The following is a 21,724-nucleotide window of genomic DNA, read 5'->3' as shown; positions in this document are numbered from 1 at the left end:
TATGTGCGTTTGGTGGTTGTTGTTGTGTAGTGTTCATTCATTGTTCGTTTAGCAGCCTGATGGCCTGGGGATAGAAGCTTCTTCTGAGTCTTTCTGTGCTCGCCTTGAGACTCCTGTATCGCTTGCCTGACCGCAGCAGTTCAAAGAGGCAGTTGTTCGGGTGACTGGAGTCTTTAATGATTCTCTTAGCCTTGCCCTTGCAACGCTTGTAGTAAATGTTCTGGAGGGTGGGGAGCCCCCCTCCAATTGTGCGTTCGGCTGAACGTGTCACTCTTTGTAGTCTGCTTTGGTCTTGTGCAGTGCTATTCCCAAACCAGGAGGTGATGTTGCCGGTCAAGATGCTCTCTATTGTACATGAGTAGAAGTTCTTAAGGATCTTCTGGCTGACTTGGAACTTCCTTAGGCGCCTGAGGAAGTAGAGGCGTTGTCGTGCCTTCTTCACAACACTGTTAATGTGTGTGGTCCATGTCAAGTCCTCGGATATGTAGGCTCCGAGGTACTTAAAGCTGTTGACTCTCTCAACCGGTGCCCCGTCGATGCTGAGGGGGCTGTAGTCCTTGACCCCCGACCTCCTGAAGTCCACAATCATCTCCTTTGTTTTGCTGACGTTCAGGGAGAGGCTGTTTTCCTGGCACCATCCCGCCAGGACCTTGACCTCTTCCAGGTAGGCCCTCTCGTCGTTGGCAGAGATCAGGCCCACCACCACTGTGTCGTCAGCAAATTTGACGATTGTATTGCTACTCCGCTGAGCCACACAGTCGTGTGTGTACAGGGAGTAGAGGAGGGGACTCAGAACACAGCCCTGGGGGGCCCCTATGTTGAGGGTGATGGATGAGGAGGTGCAGTTGCCTGCTCTCACCACCTGGGGTCTGCCAGTCAGGAAGTCCAAGACCCACTGGCAGAGGTCATAGCCCAAGCCCAGGTCCCTGAGCTTGGCTATGAGTATGGAGGGGACTATGGTATTGAATGCCGAGCTGTAGTCGATGAATAGCATTCTCACATAGTTCCCCTGCCTCTTGTCCAGGTGTGATGCTGCTGTGTGCACTGACAGCAACTAGAGAACTGGCAGCAACTAGATAACTGACAGCAACTAGAGATCTGACAGCAACTAGAGAACCGACAGCAACTAGAGATCTGACAGCAACTAGAGAACTGGCAGCAACTAGATAACTGACAGCAACTAGAGATTTGACAGCAACTAGAGAACCGACAGCAACTAGAGATCTGACAGCAACTAGAGAACTGACAGCAACTAGAGAACTATTAGGAATGTCTGACCACTAAGTGTGTCTGACTCTTAACCACCAAAACCTGCACGGACTACAACGTATGACGTATATCAGGCCAGTTAGGGTACAGACCCTCACCTGCACCTTGTGTATAATGTTTATTGTGCTCATATTTTTATATTCAGAGTTGATACAATTGTTTACACTGTTTATTTTTCACATATTTTTATATTCAGATTTTATTTCATTGCCGATATTTATGTCTTTCTACTATTACCCTGTACATACCTGGGGTGAGGAAGAGATGAGGAATAGAGTTTCTCTCTTCTCAAAGTCAAACTAGAAGAGGGGCTTGATATAGTTAATAGTTAATGTCAGGCTTACAATTAAATTATTTGACTTAGAATGATGTATATTTATAACATAACATAATATTTATTTAATAACATATTAAATAATAATAATTGCTCAATATATGCTTACAATATAAATATCTTTCATAAATGGTAAAGTATGTAGTCAACTATTAGGATATAATAAGATATAAATATCTAAGTCAATTGATGATTATTAATCAATGAGTAATAGAGAAGGGGTTAAAGGATTAAATAAGTTTATACTTCTTCCTACTCCTTTTCGTACATTTTTATTGTTTATTTGTTTCTTTTTATAATAATGTTCTTTTTTGTTATACATAATTTTTTATTAGATTTAGATTTCTCTCTTCCATAAGGTTAACATGTTTGCGTGCATTATCCAATTCATATATATACATACATTTGACCATACAAAGGCAAAATAAATTATATATATATACCCCCCCCCCCCCCCCCCCACATGGTCGAAATAAAGATCTCATTCATTCATTCATTCCATATTGAAGGAATCTATGTTTTTCAATGTGTATATAATGTAAATATCTGGTGGATGACAGCATCTACTCATAGCCATCTCAGAGGAGGAGAACAACAGATAGAGAGTGTGTGTGTTACCAGCAGACTAATAGCAGAGCCATGGGCTCCGAGACCGTCGGCAGGTTGTTAACAAAAACACTGATAAGCACTGGTGGGGCAGGTTTGGTCAGAGCTATGGGAAAAGTTTGACATCGATAGAAACGGACGTTTAGTGTGTTAAAGGTGAACAGCCGTTGCCATGGTAGCGTGTCACGTAGTAACGAGAAGAGGGGGCGGGCCCGTTGCTAGGGGGAGAACTTATGAGATGTGAGTTCCTTCCGGGGTAAGTTAGATTGAGACACGACGCACAGGCGAGCAGACGCGTTGATCAGAGACTTTGATCCCTCCTCACCCTCGCTGGGTGGGGGAGGGGAAGTGACACATCATCGCCAGCTTCAGCTAACAGGGAATGGTTGTTGGCTACGACGAGGCCCAGAACCATTGGACTAATAGCATATTCTTCCATCTTCGTAATATCGCAAAAATTCGCCCCATCTTAACTCTGGCTGATGCTGAAACCATGATTCATGCTTTTGTCTCATCACGTTTGGACTACTGTAATGCACTTTTTTTCAGGCCTACCAAATTCAAGCATCAAAAATCTTCAACTCGTGCAAAATGCGGCTGCACGGATACTAACTAGAACTAGAAAATTTGATCACATCACACCAGTTTTGTCCGCCCTACACTGGCTTCCTATTCAAGCCCGATCTGACTTTAAAGTGCTACTCCTCACCTACAAAATTTTAAATGGGCTTGCACCACTCTATCTATCCGATCTCATATCCCGATACTCGCCCGCTCGTGCTCTGCGCTCAAAAGATGCGGGGCTTCTATCGATTCCTAGGGTTAAAAAGAAATCCGCCGGCCACAGAGCCTTTGTCTACCGCACTCCCTACCTGTGGAAGAAATTACCTGTCGTCATCAGGGGCGCCTGCTCTGTCGAAGTTTTTAAATCCCTGATTAAGACCCATCTTTTCTCTCTCTCCTTCAACCTACCCTGATCTCACCTGGTCGGGGACTGACCTTTAGATTAATCTGTCTAGTTTAGTTAGGATGTCTATTTTCCCCCATGTCCGCTTTTTTGCAGCACCACAAACATGGGAACTCTCTAACTCCCCCCCCCCCTCCCCTCCCTCCCCCATCTCTCTGAGTGCCTGTCTCCTAGTGCTGACTAAGGTGATGGATGCCTCGGGGTCTTGGCCAAGATTGCAGTGACTGCTCTACATGCACCTCCGAGGCCATGGATCAGCTACTTACCGTCGTCTGTCCGTGGTCTTGTCAACTGGCCTGTCAACGCGGTTTCATTGCTGGGTTAAGTACTTCTATTCTATTCACATAATATGCTTACTTCATATATCTACTCTATTCACATATATGCTTACCACTTGTATCTATTGCTATGTCCGCCCACTACAATGAAGCAAGCTGTCTAACGCCTGTCCCGTCTGCGTGAATATTAAAGGCAACCAACTTGTGTTCGGCTTTTCTCTGATTGGCCGCGACCCCCCGCCCCCACGCGCAGGCAAGCGGCAGTCGTCCCACGTCCCAAATGAAATCCAAGGAGCAAGCGAGCGGCAGCGCGGGCAACCAACTTGTGTACCAACCAACTTGTGTTCGCTGTTCCAACCAACTTGTGTTCAGCTGCGGTAGCAGTGGAGCGCTATGAAATGCGCTGAACTAGAAAGCGTAACGTTATTATGTTTCGCGTTTTTAACAACCAACTACCAGATTCACTCGTACCAGATTCACTCGTGTATAAACAAAGCCCATACAGTTATGAAATGCGCTGAACTAGAAAGCGTAACGTTATTATGTTTCGCGTTTTTAACAACCAACTACCAGATTCACTCGTCACTGTACATCACTTCAGCTCCAGCAGCAGCAGCAGCAGCACCGTTGTAGGAAGCCCTTCAATGACAGCGCTCTCATATTTTGCGAATGTATAAACTGTACATCACTTCAGCTCCAGCAGCAGCACCGTTGTAGGAAGCCCTTCAATGACAGTGCTCTCATATTTTGCGAATGCATAAACTGTACATCACTTCAGCTCCAGCAGCAGCACCGTTGTAGGAAGCCCTTCAATGACAGCGCTCTCATATTTTGCGAATGCATAAACTGTACATCACTTCAGCTCCAGCAGCAGCAGCAGCGGGCTCCGTTGTACTGTAGGAAGCCCTTCAATGACAGCGCTCTCATATTTTGCGAATGCATAAACTATATCTTAAATTATGGCTATGTGTCTAATATGGCTGTCGCTTATCAATGACTTCGCGACAGCCATATTAGACACATCGCCATAATTTAAGATATAGTTTATGCATTCGCAAATATGAGAGCTCTGTCATTGAAGTGGGTGGTGGCACTAACAGTAGCGATTTTTATTGTTTTGTCATGACCAAACATAATCCCAACATAGATAGGAGGTGTACTGTATGTCAAATGTCGGTCATGTGGTGGAAGAGTTTAGTACAGTCACACAACAGAACACCAGTGTTTCTAGTAGATATGTTTATTAATATAAATAAACACCTCTGTCTGAACTGGTTCGACCAGCACGTTGGTTCGACCAGCGCTTCTGCCGCGTCTCTCAGCGGAAAAGGGCGTGTGCTAGGGCGGTCACGTGGCCGTGTGGCCAATCAGAGAAACGCTGAACGAAAAGCTGAACACAAGTTGGTTGCCTTCGCTTCTGCCGCGTCTCTCAGCGGAAAAGGGCGTGTGCTAGGGCGGTTACGTGGCCGTGTGGGCAATCAGAGAAACGCTGAACGAAAAGCTGAACACAAGTTGGTTGCCTTTAATATTCACGCGTCCCGTCTCCCTGTCTCCCTGTGAGTTGCTGTCCTGGAGTGCTGACCGGAGTGTCGGACGTCCCGTGATGAAGGCTGGGAGGATGCGACCCTCTCTGCGTGCCCTCCTGTCTCCCTGTCTCCGGCGGCCTCGTAGTGGTGACCGGAGTGCTGGACGTCCCGCGATGATGTCGGGGAGGTTGCGACCCTCTCTGCGCCGCCCCCTATCTCCCTGTCTCCGGCTGTCTCGGAGCAATGACCGGAGTGTTGAATGTCCCGTGATTAAGACGGGGAGGACGCGACCCTCTTTGCGCCGCCCCTGTGCCTCAAATAGATTCGCTATCAGCTCTATCTTTAATCTTTCAAAATGTTCAGTTGCTATCAGCTCTATCTTTAATCTTTCAAAATGTTCAGTTGCTATTGCATGCACTCATCTGTGTTTCACTACACACTTGAGTGCATGTGTGGTATAATTCCATTCTCAAACTGTTATGGGATATGGAAGAAGAGTGAGTCTTGATTTCCCAAAATGTCAACGGCGACGGGGAGAAATTGAACTCTGTAAGGCCAGTGCACAAACACCTTAGATAGTCTCATATTGTTTTTTTAGTGTTCTATTTTCCCCTAAAAGAGATTATTAATATACTAAGAATAAACCACAAGTAAAGATAATATTGATTACATTATGTATTAAAGGAATAGCCAAAAAGGGTCAACATTTGTGGTCTGTTGACCAAGCCAAAGTAGAACAAAGGCGTCCCTCAGGCACTCAACACTAGGTAAATATAACAGGACTCGGGGCTGCCAGATACAAGACACCACACCCTGTATTTAAATATAGACAGTGATTTCGGCTTCCTGAGATTGAGTAACTATCCTCCCCCGCTCTCATTTATGGTCAAGCTATAGAAATCTACAGGAGACCTTTGGCTATTTGAACAATGGGGCTGTCACGAACTCCTAAACTTTCGGGTGATAGCTTCCCCCCAGCTGCAGATCAAACATTTACTAGGAGACCATTTGCTCCAGGGCTTTAAATAACCACTACTGGCTGCCAAATGTTTGCAATATGGCCCCTCCCAGCCTGGCCAAAGCCAGGAAATTAGCTTTGGTTTAAAAACGTAGTTTTAATATAAATAGACATTAAATACTGTACCTCAAAATATCAGTAAAATACAGACCTTTTAATCTCAGTCAGTTTAAAACAAAGTAGGCAGTTTTTAGACTCATTAAAGGATAAGTTAGTTAATAAAACCTAGTTTGGATTAAAGAAAACATTGCAAGTAGACTTAAAATACTTGGAGAATATTAAAATAACCTGTTACTTGAAATATAGAAAAATAGATTCCTTTGTTTTTGTTAAAACCAACCAATCGGGCTAAATTGGGGCTTTAGAAAAGCCACAGACTTCTGGAAAAGACTTAAAATCATTGCTTAAGTCTTGTCATAACTAATCTTTAATCTATTAGTCAGTCAAATGAAATGCTGTATACTTTAAAAACGTTAAAACAGAACAGTACGTTTGTGCTTAAAAATAGCCAGGACTACCTCTAGATTCAAATAAAACTCCATATTTGGTGCTTGTGTGACTTCTAAAATGGCCGCTATGCGCCTTAGCCAATCAGGAAGTAGAAGATCTGCCCTCTGACGTACTAGTTTAACGTTCTCTCAGAGGAGGGATTTAAAACCTTTAAAAACGGACTGCTCCAAATGAAGGGGAGAGAAGCCGCTCGTGAACACTCTATACACACCAAGACGGAAGAAAGCGCTGCCTGAAGCTGAGGACGAGACCAAGAATTCCTTTGTTGTTGCCTGGCAACAAATAAATCAACAAATCAACAAGGCTCCACAACCGAAGCTCCATTGCTACTTTTTTAGACTAATATTAATGACAAGCGGCATAGTGCTTGGGTACATTTAATATTATTGCACATTAATTTTGACTCAGAGAATTTCTTGTACTTCTTGACTTTGAAATAAATCAACTCTGGGAAATAGCAACCTCTCCTCTGATTTCTTCTTCTCCAACCACGGTATTTTTTGTAACAGACATAGAGCTATAGAAACACAACGCAGCAAAGTAGATTATTACGACCAGGGAAGCTCTATTTCTTATTACGATACATGCTTACCAACTGTTAGTCTGCAACACTACTAGACATCTAAGAAGGGAGATCCCCCCTTGAATGGCCCTTCTAAGGTTTCTCTCCTCCACACTGCCTGTGGAGCATTTTTTCCCTATTGTTAGGTTTTAGTGAGTTTTTCCTTACCTTCGCGTGGGGTATGTCTGGGAGTGCTTGCATTCTTTCATTTATTTGCATTTATTTTAAATTTGTTGGACCTTATGGTGTTCTTGTTCTGTTCTTGACTTATTGTTATGTTTCTTCTTGACTTGTTTAAAGAAGATGTGTACGGCCCATGGGGACATTAACGTGTGTTGTCGGGCCTTACAAATAAATTTGATTTGATTTGATTTGATAAGAGACGGTGGAGAAGAATGAATTAAGACTGTCCAAGGACATTACAGAATTGGTTACATCTGGTACGAAGTTATGTTTATGAAAATAAACATGAGGTTCTAAGGAAAGAGATTACGTTGCAGTGTTGTTTCTTCTGACCACGGATGTACTAACAGAGGTTGATACAGTGTGAGACAGCTAATGAGATATCGAAGTAAAATGACACAACGCGGAGGCCAGTCACGGAACAGCAGGTGACGAGTGGATTAAATGATTAAAGGCTAGAAACACTGTTATCTAACAATATGCAGTGAATGATCACCTCTGGTAGAACATGGCTATGAACTGGATGAATGTTCACCTGTGGTAGAACATGGCTATGAACTGGATGAATGCTCACCTGTGGTAGAACATGGCTATGAACTGGATGAATGCTCACCTGTGGTAGAACATGGCTATGACCTGGATGAATGCTCACCTGTGGTAGAACATGGCTATGACCTGGATGAATGCTCACCTGTGGTAGAACATGGCTATGAACTGCATGAGTATGAGGCTGGCGAAGCCCAGCAGGAACATGAAGCCGATGGGGTCGATGTAGACCACCTCGCCGGTCAGCCCCAGGCTGGCGTTCACCTTGGGGATGGGGATGGAGACGGCTTCCCCAATGAGCTGGAGGGTGAATGTGGTGAACAGCCACAATACGTTCACTATGAAATAGATAAAGTTCACCTGCACCAGAGATGAGAATGAGTTCAAATCCTTTTTTTTTACCAACACCAAGTATGAATTGAATTGAAAGAGGATTATACTGTAAATCAATAGTGAATGTCCCTAACTGACTGACTCCCCATTGTTAAAACATGCTTGAGTGCAAGGCTGGATTAGTTCCCCCAGGGCCCCCCCCCCGCACCACCCCCAGCCCCCCCCCCCCCCCACACTGAGGCTCAGAGGCCCCCCCCTCACACCCCACCACAGACATTAGACTCTACCTTCATTATTCATTATTCGACCTCACACCCCACCACAGACATTAGACTCTACCTTCATTATTCATTATTCGACCTCACACCCCACCACAGACATTAGACTCTACCTCCATTATTGATTATTCGACCTCACACCCCACCACAGACATTAGACTCTACCTTCATTATTCGACCTCACACCCCACCACAGACATTAGACTCTACCTTCATTATTCATTATTCGACCTCACACCCCACCACAGACATTAGACTCTACCTTCATTATTCATTATTCGACCTCACACCCCACCACAGACATTAGACTCTACCTTCATTATTCATTATTCTACCTCACACCCCACCACAGACATTAGACTCTACCTTCATTATTCATTATTCGACCTCACACCCCACCACAGACATTAGACTATACCTTCATTATTCATTATTCTACCTCACACCCCACCACAGACATTAGACTCCAGCTCTGAACAAGCAGCACCTTGTTCCTGAGCTCTCGCAGGTCGTTGATGATCTTCCTCTGTGTCTCTTTGTCCTCAACCAGAGGCTCCAGGTAGACCTTCTGCAGGTCTCTCCAGAACTCCTGCTCATCCTGGGGACCAACACAGAGTTTAAAGCACAATAATGATCATCTCCAAACAGAGTTTAAAGCACAATAATGATCATCTCCAAACAGAGTTTTAAGTAAGGGATAATGTATAGCTACGAGGTCATTGTCGCAAAATAATTGACCGACACGGAGTTTAGAACACCGAGGCGCCTCGCCGAGGTGTTCTAAACGCAGTGAAGGTCAATTATTTTGTTCTGTGGCTCCTCTGTCATCGCCGGCAGCCGGCAGGTGTGTGGTCTGATTACCTGATGAGTGCAGCTGTGCATAATGGTAAAGCTTAGCTTTCGTGACTGTCTGCGACCAAAATGCTTGATTGTGATTGGTCAATAGCGCTGTGTTACCCGTATCAGCGGTCATTATTGCGTGTTGCCCATAGCAGCGGTCCGTTATCGAGAAATAACTGACCGCTGTCAGGGGCAACCGAGCGCTATTGACCAATCACAATCAAGCATTTTGGCTAATGTTAAAACGCCATGTAATAAAGCACAATAATGATTACATCCACACTGTGATTATTATAAACGAGACTCATTACATCCAAACTGTGATTATTATAAATGACTCATTACATCCACACTGTGATTATTATAAATGAGACTCATAGGGAGGTGTAGCGGTGACGTCATTGCCGTTTTTCCGTGTTCCACCCTCTGTCCAACGCAATGTATTTCCCCATTGCCCATTTCTAAATCGTCTCGTTTTAAAACAAATAAAGCATAACCATTTGCATGGGGTACCTTTCTCTGCGTATTCATCCATAATCTATAGCTCAACATGAAAATATTCGCAATTAATCATAAAGAAAAATCGTCGAATTTTATTTCAACCAAAAATGCTTAACACTACACTTTAAGGACCAGCCACGAGTTTATACGTGTTACGGTGCCATGCGTTGTGGACCAGAGTTGTTATTGTTTTATTCCATATTAATAACTCTATTAACGTCCCCGATCAACTTGCAGGACCTGTATTATAGGCTCTGTAATAGTCCGGATGCTACGCAGTTTGTTTTATTTCATTCGTATATATACAGCAGAAATGGCGTTTGATATAACGTGACTAGCCTTTAGCCTATTATCTAGCTCCCCAGAAAAAAGACGAGGCGAAAACTGCGATAAACCTTATATTCACGGCACTATAAAATGACAACCAACCGATGGATTTTTATTTTCTTTAAGCCATTATGAAGGCACGGTTTATGCACTCAAGTGACAATGAGAATGGACAGATAGCAATACTATAAAGTATATATACAGCTGTTAGAAAGTACATCGGTTTGTTGACAAAGCGTTGTCCTCCAGCCTATTACACTGCAAGCCGTGGTCGTCAATGTGTTAAGGACCAGCCACGAGTTTATACATGTTACAGTGCCATGCGTTGTGGACCAGAGCCACGAGTTAACTCGTGGCGAGTTGTTATTGTTTTATTCCATATTAATAACGCTATTAACGTCCCCGATCGACTTGCAGGACCTACCCGCATATTTGATTTTCGAAACATGCAATACCGGCCAGATCCGCTTAGGGGCGCCATCGCTCCACTGCAGTATCATTGAGGGCGATTGAAGAAAAAAAATGTACTGTCTGTGGGCGTTTCATATGAGCCTCGATCCCAGCCGAACATACTCCATCTTTGATCACGTTACCTAACGCAGATTTCAGCCTGGAATAATGGGATTTATGATCGGCCAATGGACATATCGATCTACCAGATTCCGATGACTAATGACGAAATGCTGCCGGCGATCACATGGGCTGACGGTAGGATACTATTCCCCCAAATTACAGCTGGATTGGACATTGTTTTAAAACGCAACGTGATCGATCAGTGAAAATGGCTACTTGAACGCACAATGTATTGCTAATCAATAATAGTAATCGGCGTCCCTTGCCGCCCCCATTTCATCCATAGATGCTCTGTAATAGTCCGGATGCTACGCAGTTTGTTTGATTTCATTCGTATATATACAGCAGAAATGGCGTTTGATATAACGTGACTAGCCTTTAGCCTATTATCTAGCTCCCCAGAAAAAAGACGAGGCGAAAACTGCGATAAACCTTATATTCACGGCGCTATAAAATGACAACCAACCGATGGATTTTATTTTCTTTAAGCCATTATGAAGGCACGGTTTATGCACTCAAGTGACAATGATAATGGACAGATAGCAATACTATAAAGTATATATATGGCTGTTAGAAAGTACATCGGTTTGTTGACAACGCTCGGTCCTCTGGACTATAAATCGCCGCGGGACTTTGGTCGCCAAAGTGTTAAACAATAATGTTAGTGATAGAAGGGAACTCATTTTGTGCAAAAATGGAAAGCTTTTCCATTTTCATGCAGCAGAATTGTTACAATAGCCGATAATCCATTTTCCCAATGATAAATCCCTATACGGGTGGACCTCGCGGGCGGTCCAAAGCGACGTCAGACTACACCTCCCTATTACATCCACACTGTGATTATTGTTTTGGAAATGGGAGCTATTTTATTGTTGTTTATTTGCTTATTCTCTGCACTACTTTTATTCTATTTTAGTCCATTTTATGTATTATTCATATTGCTGTGATGCACCTTGGGCTGTAATTCTTGTATGAAAGGTGCTGTACAAATAAAGTTTATTATTATTATTATTATTATTATTATTATTATTATTATTATTATTATTATTATTATTATTATTTATTATTATTATTATTATTATTATTATTATTATTATTATTATTATTATTATTATTATTATTATTATTATTATTATTATTATTATTATTATTATTATTATTATTATTATTATTATTATTATTATTATTATTATTATTATTATATTGTATATGGTTGGCAATCACACATGGTTGGTTGCCATAGTAATCAAATGAAACATAAAGAGACTAGAAGTGAGATGTCCGTACGTCATCAAGACTGTCTTCTCTGAGGGGCAGCTGTTCAGAGACGTCTTGTAGCTTTGAGATCCAGCCTGTAAACAGTGCAGGGAAACCATGACACAAGTGGAATCCTACAGTTTATACAGTAAACAATGAAGGCTATACATGAGGCACAGTGTGTTTTAGTGGAACATAGAACCATTTCTAGATGAGCAGGGCGAGAGATCTAGTCCTCTAAACCCCCCCGCCCACCCACCCAACCCCAATTAATGTACAGTTTCCTCCCCCTCGAATGTATATAGTATAATGTGTTAGGATCTCTGTTAAACAGTACTGTATGTATATCTTGTATGTCATAAATGTAACAGTACTGTATATCTGTATGTCATTTATGTCATAAATGGCATGATATATATCTGTATATCTGTATGTTGTGCATGTCATAAATGTCATTATGAATTGAAAATGGAGGACGCTGATGTAAACAAGACGAAAGTCTTTCTCTGGTCTGCATCCCCTTAACAATTGTGTGTATTGAGCCGTACTGTATTGTACCCATTCTGCAATCTATTGATAAAGTTTTCAATCAATCAATCTCTTACATTGCTGAACTGGAAGAGGGGCCGGTTCCTCTCGTCTGAAACTAGATCAGAAATAAAAAGTTATGACGATGTCATCCATCCATCCATCCATCCATCCATGACAATACATTTGAATATAATCTAAATTTGAATGTAACCCATCCGTCCATCCATCCATCCATCCATCCATCCATCCATCCATCCATCCATCCATCCATCCATCCATCCATCCATCCATCCATACATCCATACATCCATCCATCCATCCATCCATCCATCCATCCATCCATCCATCCATCCATCCATCCATCTATCCATCCATCCATACATCCATCCATCCATCCATCCATCCATCCCACAGGTCATACAGTATAAATTATAAATAGTCCTGAGACACTGTCTAACCCTAACCTTCTCATTACCAGACTCTACCTCCTGAGACACTGTCTAACCCTAACCTTCTCATTACCAGACGAGCGCTCTACCTCCTGAGACACTGTCTAACCCTAACCTTCTGATTACCAGACGACCTGCTCTACCTCCTGAGACACTGTCTAACCCTAACCTTCTCATTACCAGACTCTACCGCCTGAGACACTGTCTAACCCTAACCTTCTGATTACGAGACTCTACCGCCTGAGACACTGTCTAATCCTAACCTTCTGATTACCAGACTCTACCTCCTGAGACACTGTCTAACCCTAACCTTCTGATTACCAGACTCTACCTCCTGAGACACTGTCTAACCCTAACCTTCTGATTACCAGACACTACCTCCTGAGACACTGTCTAACCCTAACCTTCTGATTACCAGACGAGCGCTCTACCTCCTGAGACACTGTCTAACCCTAACCTTCTGATTACCAGACTCTACCTCCTGAGACACTGTCTAACCCTAACCTTCTGATTACCAGACGAGCGCTCTACCTCCTGAGACACTGTCTAACCCTAACCTTCTGATTACCAGACGAGCGCTCTACCTCCTGAGACACTGTCTAACCCTAACCTTCTGATTACCAGACTCTACCTCCTGAGACACTGTCTAATCCTAACCTTCTGATTACCAGACTCTACCGCCTGAGACACTGTCTAACCCTAACCTTCTGATTACCAGACGAGCGCTCTACCTCCTGAGACACTGTCTAACCCTAACCTTCTGATAACCAGACTCTACCTGCTGAGACACTGTCTAACCCTAACCTTCTGATTACCAGACGAGCGCTCTACCTCCTGAGACACTGTCTAACCCTAACCTTCTGATTACCAGACTCTACCTCCTGAGACACTGTCTAACCCTAACCTTCTGATTACCAGACGAGCGCTCTACCTCCTGAGACACTGTCTAACCCTAACCTTCTGATAACCAGACTCTACCTCCTGAGACACTGTCTAACCCTAACCTTCTGATTACCAGACGAGCGCTCTACCTCCTGAGACACTGTCTAACCCTAACCTTCTGATTACCAGACGAGCGCTCTACCTCCTGAGACACTGTCTAGCCCTAACCTTCTGATTACCAGACGAGCGTTCTACCTCCTGAGACACTGTCTAACCCTAACCTTCTGATTACCAGACGAGCGCTCTACCTCCTGAGACACTGTCTAACCCTAACCTTCTGATTACCAGACGAGCGTTCTACCTCCTGAGACGCTGTCGCCCCTAAAAGAACATAAGTAAATACAAACTCAAGCCTCACCTCTGCTCCTCTGGCGGACTTTCTTCGTCGTCCACGATGGTGTTCTGGGGGAGGCGCAGGGGCCCCGCCATCCCTTCCTCTGGCAACAGGTTCTCCTGACTGACGCTGGTCTCCTTGGAAGGCGTCCCAAAGGGACACTTACAGCACTTGGCCAGCAGGAGGAGCTGCTGTGTGATGGTAGATTTGGCTGCAAGGGTGGGTTGACATTCACCTCAGTAACTAAATTCTAACATGAACTGACACGTGAACGAATGTAACCCTATCAGCGTTGGACAGTTAGATTTTGGCAATTGCACAGCCGTTTTTATTCTAATTAGTGTATATACTCGACCACATCGTGCACAATTGTACAGCCCTGGCCAATTTTATTTAATTACATTTTATAATTCTATTCTATTCTACTTCTATTTTAATTATTTGGTTTATATTCCATTTAGTCTTATTCTACCTTTTATTTCTATTCTACCGTAATTGTCCCACCGAATTACCAAATCAAATTCCTTGTATGTGTATTAAACTACTTGGCAATAGAGACCTTTCTGATTCTGATTCTGATTCTGATTAGATTAGATTAGATTAGATTAGATTAGATTGGATTAGATTAGATTGAAATGTATTGTCATTATACAAGTACAGTACAATTAAAAGTGAAAGTTTGACTGCAAATGTAACAGTAAAGTACAATGTGTAATATACAATGTACAGGTGATTGAACTGGATATGAACCACCTGGCTGAGCCTCTACCTCTCTGGGGAGGAACCACCTGGCTGAGCCTCTACCTCTCTGGGGAGGATATGAACCACCTGGCTGAGCCTCTACCTCTCTGGGGAGGAACCACCTGGCTGAGCCTCTACCTCTCTGGGGAGGAACCACCTGGCTGAGCCTCTACCTCTCTGGGGAGGATATGAACCACCTGGCTGAGCCTCTACCTCTCTGGGGAGGAACCACCTGGCTGATCCTCTACCTCTCTGGGGAGGATATGAACCACCTGCCTGAGCCTCTACCTCTCTGGGGAGGAACCACCTGGCTGAGCCTCTACCTCTCTGGCTGAGCCTCTACCTCTCTGGGGAGGATATGAACCACCTGGCTGAGCCTCTACCTCTATGGGGAGGATATGAACCACCTGGCTGAGCCTCTACCTCTCTGGGGAGGAACCACCTGGCTGAGCCTTTACCTCTCTGGGGAAGATATGAACCACCTGGCTGAGCCTCTACCTCTCTGGGGAGGAACCACCTGGCTGAGCCTCTACCTCTCTGGGGAGGAACCACCTGGCTGAGCCTCTACCTCTCTGGGGAAGATATGAACCACCTGGCTGAGCCTCTACCTCTCTGGGGAGGAACCACCTGGCTGAGCCTCTACCTCTCTGGCTGAGCCTCTACCTCTCTGGGGAGGATATGAACCACCTGGCTGAGCCTCTACCTCTATGGGGAGGATATGAACCACCTGGCTGAGCCTCTACCTCTCTGGGGAGGAACCACCTGGCTGAGCCTCTACCTCTCTGGGGAAGATATGAACCACCTGGCTGAGCCTCTACCTCTCTGGGGAGGAGCTGAACCACCTGGCTGAACACCTACCTCTCTGGGATGCGCTCTTGGGAGGAGCTGCAGGCTGGGCTCCCCCAGAAGGGCTGGTCTCCCTGGTTCCCCAGGACATGTTGTTCATGTTGGCCATGGAGTAGATGGGCAGCAGAAGGTAGGCGCTGGGGATGCAGAGGACGTACAGGCAGCCGTAGATCAACAGGTGGGCCTCCTGCGGATGCATCAACCCAGTGATGATGTAGATGAGGATCATGGAGATGAAGAAGAAGGCACTAGGAGTCCAGATGGTTTCTGATACCACTATGCCGCCTGAGAGAGGGGACGTCATTAAGATTAGATTAGATTAGATTAGATTACTGCCTGGGAGAGGGAACAACATTAAGATTGTTCGCCTGGGTACTGGACTTTCTGAGTGAAAGACCCCAGGTGGTCAGGGTGGGGGGTCAGACCTCCAACATCATCACCCTGAGCATCGGGTCCCCCCAGGGCTGTGTTCTGAGCCCCCTGCTGTACTCACTCTACACACACGACTGTGTGGCCAAGTTCAGCTCCAACTCCATAGTGAAGTTTGCAGATGACACAGTGGTGGTGGGGCTGATCTCGGACAACGACGAGAAGGCCTACCGGGAGGAGGTTGAGGTACTGGAACGCTGGTGCCAGGACAACAGCCTGCTCCTGAACATTGGTAAAACCAAGGAGCTGATCGTGGATTATAGGAGAGGACAGCAGGAGACACACACACCACTGATGATTAACGGGGCTACCGTGGACAGGGTGAGCAGCTTTAAGTACCTGGGGGTCCACATCTCAGAGGATCTGACATGGTCAACACACATAGACACAGTCATAAAGAAGGCGAAGCAGCACCTCTACCACCTGAGACAGTTAAGGAAGTTCAGAGTATTGGGGAAGATACTCCAGTCCTTCTACTCAGGAGCTGTAGAGAGCATCTTGACCGGAAACATCACTGCCTGGTATGGAAACAGCACGGTACAGGACAAGAAGGCCCTACAGAGAGTGGTGCACTCAGCCGAGCGTACTACGGGTATTGCACTACCTCCCCTGCAGGTTCTATACAACAAGAGGTGCAAATCCAGAGCCTGCAGAATAATGAAAGACCCCCACCACCCCAATAACAGCCTGTTCCAGCTGCTGAGGTCAGGCAGACGCCTGCGAACCCCAGCTACTAGGACAGAGAGGCTTAGGCTCAGCTTCTTCCCCCAGGCCATCAGAGCCTTGAACAATGAACATTGAGTGCCACAGAACACTGAACTATCCACACACAAGCACACATGAGCACACACACGACACGCATGCTGAGCACGCTCACACACTAGCAGCCACTTTAACACTTTAACACTTTAACATGAGCGGGCACACACTCATGCCGCACACAACCACACTTATGGCCAAAAGGAAAGGCCACTTTAAATTAGTATAGCAACAGAAACAGTGTATTGCACTACCAAAGCTACCTAGCATGTCCTATATGCTCTGTAAATAACTATGTACAGATACCGAGATGTCACGCCATGTTACCTGTTACCTGTTATTGCACAATGTTGTTTTTATTGGATTCTATTATATGTTGTACCACTGTATTGCACACCGGTGCGGGCAAGACCGCCCGCATTTCATTGTATACTTGTATGCCGTGACAAATAAAACTCTTGAATCTTGAATCTGCCTGAGAGAGGGAACGAGATTAAAGGTCCCCTGTCTTATAAATGGCCTTTTCCTGTGTTTATCATTGTTTTCTAGCAATGGGGGTTTGTATCAATGGGGTCTGTGTCTCAAATTCTCATTTTGGCTCATCAGTCTAGTCTCGAGTTCACGAGATCCTCCCTCACTCAACTAAGCCGTTCTAATTTGACTGTTTTGCTGACGTGAGTGACCACCATTGTTATAGCATAGCAAACCAGAACCTACTGAGCTGGGACAATCTCGTCAAATTCAAAGATGCCTGCCTTACCTATAAAATCCTACATGGCTTGGCTCCTCCCCCCCTCTGTACTTTCATAAAACAGAAAGCATCTGCTGACAGATATACCAGGTCTGTAGTCAGAGGGGACTGTGTAGTCCCAAACAGGAGGTCTGCTTTTAGTCAGACAGCCTTTTCCGTGAGAGCAGCCCACACCTGGGCCCTCATTCATCAACGTGGCGTAGAATATGTTCTATTTCCACACGTAAGCACAGAATTTAGAATCAGTGCACGCACAAAAAGAACGGGATTCATCACACGTGCGTACACAGGTTCTACGCACACCTGTCTTGATAAATATGACTTTGATCCTACGTTTGAGCTCGTGCACTGTTTTAAGTATTTGCATACCAGAACCGCCCCGATTAACCATATACGGTAATGGAATACCCCCATGAAACGTGGAAAAATGGACTAAGCCGAGGGAAGCGTGTTATGAGAACGGTGATGTCGGATATGATATCTATTAACCATTGCTGCCTGGGCAGCGCAAACACTAATAAAGACCGTGCTGGAATATGACTGCCTTTTCCCGTGTTGTTTGATTAATACCCAGGGATTAAAGTTCTCCTCAATTTTATTCCAAATCGCAATGGATTTTCCGTCAATTTTCTACCTGCTGCATATGATTTCTAGAGGCATACTACAATCTATTTTGATGTCAGTATCGGGTAGCCTATATAAACAATAATACGAGAGCATATACAAGAACAATGAATCTCACTGCATGTATGATGTAGCCTGCCTTTCAATACATGAACTTGAATTCCATCATGTTTGTGTGCGGGACTCACACGGCTGTTGTCACAATGGGTGGTACCGGTACAGTAATAACAGTCTACACAATATCACGATGGACCATGCCATAGCCTATGTTCTATTAGGACATGATCTGTGACGACAAATGTTCTAGAATGTTTGATTAAGATATCATACTCTGACAGCATGCCTATGATCAACAAAAACGCGAACTTGAATCCCATCATATACATAGTCTGTCCACTATCTGGTGTCATTGCAATGCGTTTTTTATTCTTTCTTATACAGTAAAAAGGGGGAAGAACACTATATCGTGGGTGTTCATATGACTTGTATTCTGCTTACAGCTTCGAAATTCCACTTGTTTCGTTTAACGTAAAGCCTTTTAAATATAATCAAAACGTTCCAGTGTTTCTGCGGTCTGTGCGCAAAATAATAACGAGTTGAGCTACGCGGAGCGCAGTCAGTCAGTACACCCCGTATATTCCGATAACGCTATATAAACCATGCTGCATTCATTCTGAGAGAAAGATCTATTATTCCAAATGCTATTTATAGGGTTTTGACCATAATTACACTACTGTTGCTATTTTACAATGAACTATAATGAATTACGGTTCATACAGAACATGCCAGTGTTGAAACTAATGCACAGAAGCTCATTTCCTTGTTGTAATAATATATTCTACCACTGGGCGTCAGCTAAGTGTGCTCCGAGCTGTGCGTACACATAAGCACGAAGTGAAGTTCAAGTTGAAATTGATGAATCCCACTCTTTGCTTAGAAATGGTTGTACGCACAGGTTAAGCACATATCTGTGCGTAAGACACGTTGATGAATGAGGGCCCTGGAACAGTCTGCCAACATGGCTCAGGGAGTATCAAAGTTACATTTAATTTATATAACTTAAAATCATGGTTGAGAGATGGTCAAGTGTGCGACCATTTTAACTGAGGGGTTGTATTGTAATGTATTTATTTGTATGTATTTTAGTGTATTGTAACCTATACTGATTCCTACTGTGTTTTAATTATTGTACTATGTTTTAATTATTGTTGTGCTCATGTCACCTGCCCCAGAGACTACAGTTGAAAATTAACCAACTTGGCTAAACTGGCATATTTACAGTCAAATGTTCCTTAATATGCACTGTCTCTGTATTTTAAACCAATAAATACAAATACAAATACTGGTTGTAGTCACCGCCCACAATCAACAATTTGCTCAACAACAGAGCGAGTGGAATTACTTCCTCAAACGGGTTGACGTGCACGAGTGCCGACAGAGACAGCAGAGAATGAGCGAGCGAGAGAGAGGGAGAGAGAGAGAGATAGAGAGAGAGAGGGAGAGAGAGAGAGACACGAGCATTTACACACAACCTCCCGACCGTGCGCGGGAGTGTGTGTGTAAATGTGTGCGCTCGCGGGGCTGGAGCTTCTCCACTTGCATATCAATGTCAAAATATCGTTGCGCACGCTCCCACGCACGAGCCCGTATTCTGATCCGTGCAATAATATTCACAGGGGTATATATTTTCATTTGAAACAAGTTACCAATGCATTGTCCCGTGTGATTATGCCCCCCCCCCCCCCCCGCAGCGAAATTAATTAGTATCCCCCTCAATCTCTCTATATCTCTCTCTGTCTGCTATAGTGCAGACTGTGGGTGACTGTCACTCAAAGCGCTTATGGGCGGAGCCCAGCCCAAAACGGCTTGAAATCTTGAAGTGGAAAAATGCTGCTTTAGAGTACTTGATTAGAAATACAAAACAATAAAAAAAAAATGAAAAAAAATTTACAGATGTGTTCCATAGACTCACAGGAATTGTGTAAAGTTGCACAATAGTGAAAGGAATAGCAAGACATGTCCCCTTTAAGATTATATTACTGCCTGAGAGAGGGAATGAGATTAAGATTAGATTAGATTACTGCCTGAGCGAGGGAACAACATAGATTAGATTATTTTAGAATAGATTAGATAAAATTAGTTTAGATTAAATCAAATTCGTTTAGATTAGAATAGATTAGATTAAATTTGATAAATTTTGATTAGATTAGAATAGTTTAGATTAGATTAGATACAATTAGTTTAGATTAGAATGGATTCGATTCGAATAGTTAATATTAGATTAGATACAATTCGTTTTCAACTATGATGAGGAGGAAACGCCTCCACCTCCCCCGTGCAGCTTTCAGATAACCTGCCATCAGACTAACCATGCTAATAGAAGCTAGGCTAGCTTTCAGATAACATAACCTGCCATCAGACTATCCATGCTAATATAAGCTAGGCTAGCTTTCAGATAACCTCCCATCAGACGAACCATGCTAATAGAAGCTAGGCTAGCTTTCAGATAACATAACCTGCCATCAGACTATCCATGCTAATAGAAGCTAGGCTAGCTTTCAGATAACCTGCCATCAGACTAACCATGCTAATAGAAGCTAGGCTAGCTTTCGGATAACCTCCCATCAGACTAACCATGCTAATAGAAGCTAGGCTAGCTTTCAGATAACCTGCCATCAGACTAACCATGCGAATAGAAGCTAGGCTAGCTTTCAACCTGCCATCAGACTAACCATGCTAATAGAAGCTAGGCTAGCTTTCAGATAACCTTCCATCCAACTCTCCATGCTATTTGAAGAGTGTAGAGACGCATACAAGTGCCTTTATGACACTGCACTGGTCTTTACTGGAACTCTGCACTTTACTTTACACTTTATATATATATTAGTGCTGTCAAACGATTAAAATATTTAACTCGATTAATCGCATGATTGTCCATAGTTAACTTGCGATTAATCGCAAATTAATCGTGTTTTTATTTTTAATTTTTTTTTTACCTTAAACAGATCTTTTTCAAGTTCCAAGTTTTAATACTCTTATCAACATGCGAGTCAACAAATGCTTGCTTTGTGCAGCCATTTAACACAAAAGGATGACCCTCATGCATTGCAAATTTGCATCAAATTCAAAACAGAGTGATGCACAAAATAACTTAAAAGAAAATAATAATTTAAAACAATGAATAAAGTGTGCATGAAATAATAGGGGAAAGAAAACGTTAGGAACTTGTTACATTCACACACACAAGGGCTGATTAATCACACACCCCCCCTCTCTCTCTCTCACACTCACACTCTCCCAGCTCTTTTTCTCTTTTGCCCCTTCCTCATCTCTCTCACCCCCCTCTCTCTCTATATCTCACACACACACACACACACACACACACACACACACACACACACACACACACA

At 43.8% G+C, this 21,724-nt stretch overlaps 1 protein-coding gene across 1 annotated transcript in view; it reads right to left on the bottom strand.

The window, feature by feature from the left end:
• Window positions 1–21,724, bottom strand: part of LOC311248718 (chitin synthase chs-2-like) — a gene marked incomplete at both ends in the record, with an annotated part of 66,823 nt that overhangs the window by 3,154 nt on the left and 41,945 nt on the right. Inside the window, 5 exons of the mRNA XM_084339554.1 lie at window positions 7,945–8,159; window positions 8,898–9,008; window positions 11,939–12,003; window positions 14,208–14,375; window positions 15,764–16,036. Coding sequence (XP_084195680.1) covers window positions 7,945–8,159; window positions 8,898–9,008; window positions 11,939–12,003; window positions 14,208–14,375; window positions 15,764–16,036 — 832 coding nt within the window. The remainder of the gene's footprint in view (window positions 1–7,944; window positions 8,160–8,897; window positions 9,009–11,938; window positions 12,004–14,207; window positions 14,376–15,763; window positions 16,037–21,724) is intronic.

This window comes from Notolepis coatsorum, assembly GCF_963971535.1.
Source record: "Notolepis coatsorum genome assembly, contig: SCAFFOLD_400, whole genome shotgun sequence".
In the NCBI taxonomy this organism is placed as follows: domain Eukaryota; kingdom Metazoa; phylum Chordata; class Actinopteri; order Aulopiformes; family Paralepididae; genus Notolepis; species Notolepis coatsorum.
Note: the sequence above shows the minus strand (reverse complement) of the source record. Positions and strands in the feature narration are given on the sequence as shown.